Genomic DNA, 2411 nt, shown 5'->3' on the forward strand with positions numbered 1-2411 from the left:
GGTAAATGCAAGCATTTCCCTGAGTTCTGTGAGCTGCTCTAGCAAACTGATTAAACCTGAGGGGGAGATTGTGGGAACCTTTGATTTGTAGCTAAATCAGGGAGAAGTTGTGGGTAGCCTGGGGACCTACTACTTGTCATTGGCATTTGAAATGGGGTGGGGGCAGTCTTGTGAGATGGAGCCCTCCAGGCAGATGGTGTTAAAATGGAGTGAAATTGTAGGACACCCAACTGGTGTCACAGAGAATTGCTTGGTAATGGGAACAACCTCCTCGCGTTTGGTGACCAGAAGAATCAGAAGTGAAGGAGACATATAGGAGTCAGAAAACTGAATTTTTTCCACTCATGACTGTAACCTGGGAGTTCACAAATATCTAAGAACGCCTTTCTTTCTGGGCACACCTTGAATCGGGGCATTGCTGGACCCCCAGAGCCTGGGCCAGGTGGGCAATAAACTCCTGCCGGATTCTGACTAATGACCTCCTTCTAGTTCATGTTCCCCTGGTTCTTGCAGCCATAATGACAGCAGGCGGACTGCACAGCTGTGATGCAGGATGTCCTAGAGATGTGGGGAGCAGCGGCTGGGCGTCCCTGCACCTACACTCAGGACTCAGATGGGAGAGCGGGGTGCTGCCTGGCACTGCCGTGGGAGGTACCTCTGTGATTTTCATTCGCAGGCGATGGTTTTCTGACTGCAGGCCCTCTAGGCGGGATGTGCTTGCTTGGTTCACGCTGGTGACTGAGGTGGATGTTTTAGAATCTTCTTTCTTCTGATTCTGAGTGAACTGGAATCGTCTGTTCTGAGTTGCTGCATCTGGGTTTGTTCTCAGAGTGATGAGCTGAAAAGACAAAGCTAGGGTTGAAAAGAGAACCCCAAGGTCCTCCCTCCCCTTCCCATCCAGTCCCTCCCAGCAGGACCTATGCTGGGAGCAACAGGGGTCCCCAGAAAGGATACAGGCTGGGCATCTAGAGCTCTGGGCTCAGGCTTTTCTTTGCCACTCACTTGTGTGTGACCTGGAACAGGCCCCTTCCACTCGCTGAGTCTTGGTGTCCTTCCTTGCCAGTAGAAGTCTGGTCTCCTGACCCTGATTCCACCCGTATCCCAACCATCCTGCAGAGCTCACCTAGGGCCCCTTAGGCCTGGCTCCAGCTAAGGTTCACTCTGCCTTAGGCCTTCCGCCGTGTGGAAAATAAACCTGAAGGTGACAGTTGTGAAGACAATGTGATGGAGGAAAGTGAAGGCTTCTGCTTGTTAGACCCACTCATGAGTGATGGGGGCAGACTGATGACTAGCTCTGTCACTGAGAAAAGCATTTTTGTATGAAAGAAAAGGTTGCCATTTGATCCTGTTCCTACTCACTTAGTCAACACACACATCTTTAGTTCGTGGCAGGCTCTGGGCTCAGTACCGGAGATCAGGGGCCGTGGACCCTGACCAGGGGCCAGGGGCTGAGCTCTGGGGAGGGTCTGGAAGGATTGTGAGGATAAGAGAATCCCAGGGGGAAGAAATGGCGTGTGCCATGGCAGGGAGGCCTGGGGCTCAGGATGCTTATGGAGAAGGGCAGTTTGGATGGTGGGCAGGGATCTCTGGAGAGACTGGAGGAGACTCAAGGGTCCTGAAAAGCAGCCCAATATCAGACACCCAGTCCTGGAGCTGGGAGGGCCGTGAGGACCTATTGAGGGTGATGGAGCAGGGTGACACAATCAGAGCTGGGCTTAGAATCATCTGGAATCTTTTATAGGATGGTGAGAACATCAGAGAGCAGACAGAGGAGTGTGGTGCTGGCCTGGAGCCTGAGTAGGTGTTGACAGCTAGAGAAGGAAGGAGCACATATCAGAGGCATTTAGGGCAGAGATGATGCTGCTTGGGGACCGGGGAGGATGGAGGTGCCATGGACAACCTGTAGGGGACAAAGGACCTGGCGTGATCTCTCCTCTCCCAGTTCTCCTAGGTAGATGCTCCCTGACTTGGGCCAATAACTTCTTCCCAACTCAGTCTGTTTCTTCTTCTTCCTTTACTCTTGAGACACACTGAGATCAGACTTCCCTCTATACAACCTTTTTAGTACCAGGGACCAGTGCTCCTATGAGAATCTAATGCCTGATGATCTGAGGTGGAGCTGAGGTGGTGATGCTTGTGCTGGGGAGCAGCTGCAAACACAGATGAAGCTTCCATTGCTCGCCACTCACTTCCTGCTGTGTGGTCCAGTTCCTAACAGGCCATGGACCAGTACCGGTCTGCAGCCCAGGGGTTGGGAACCCCTGCTCTATACAGACCAGCCGACTGCAGGGGGCACCTAAGAGTCAAGGCCTCTGACTCACTGCCTGCTGCTGGGTAGAATAACGTTTGAAAAATACCTCTTAGGGTGCCCTGAGGTCAGCTCTTCAGATGAATAGAAAATGTAAGTGGCT

At 52.5% G+C, this 2411-nt stretch overlaps 1 protein-coding gene across 1 annotated transcript in view; it reads right to left on the bottom strand.

Moving 5' to 3' along the window:
• GABBR2 (gamma-aminobutyric acid type B receptor subunit 2) overlaps window positions 1-2411 on the bottom strand; it is a 350397-nt gene that overhangs the window by 11998 nt on the left and 335988 nt on the right. The window contains exons 16-17 of the mRNA XM_023534233.1: window positions 1003-1110; window positions 656-838 (exon numbers count right to left, since the gene is read on the bottom strand). Coding sequence (XP_023390001.1) covers window positions 656-838; window positions 1003-1110 — 291 coding nt within the window. The remainder of the gene's footprint in view (window positions 1-655; window positions 839-1002; window positions 1111-2411) is intronic.

The sequence above is a fragment of the Pteropus vampyrus genome, unplaced genomic scaffold (genome assembly GCF_000151845.1).
Source record: "Pteropus vampyrus isolate Shadow unplaced genomic scaffold, Pvam_2.0 Scaffold123, whole genome shotgun sequence".
NCBI lineage: Eukaryota > Metazoa > Chordata > Mammalia > Chiroptera > Pteropodidae > Pteropus > Pteropus vampyrus.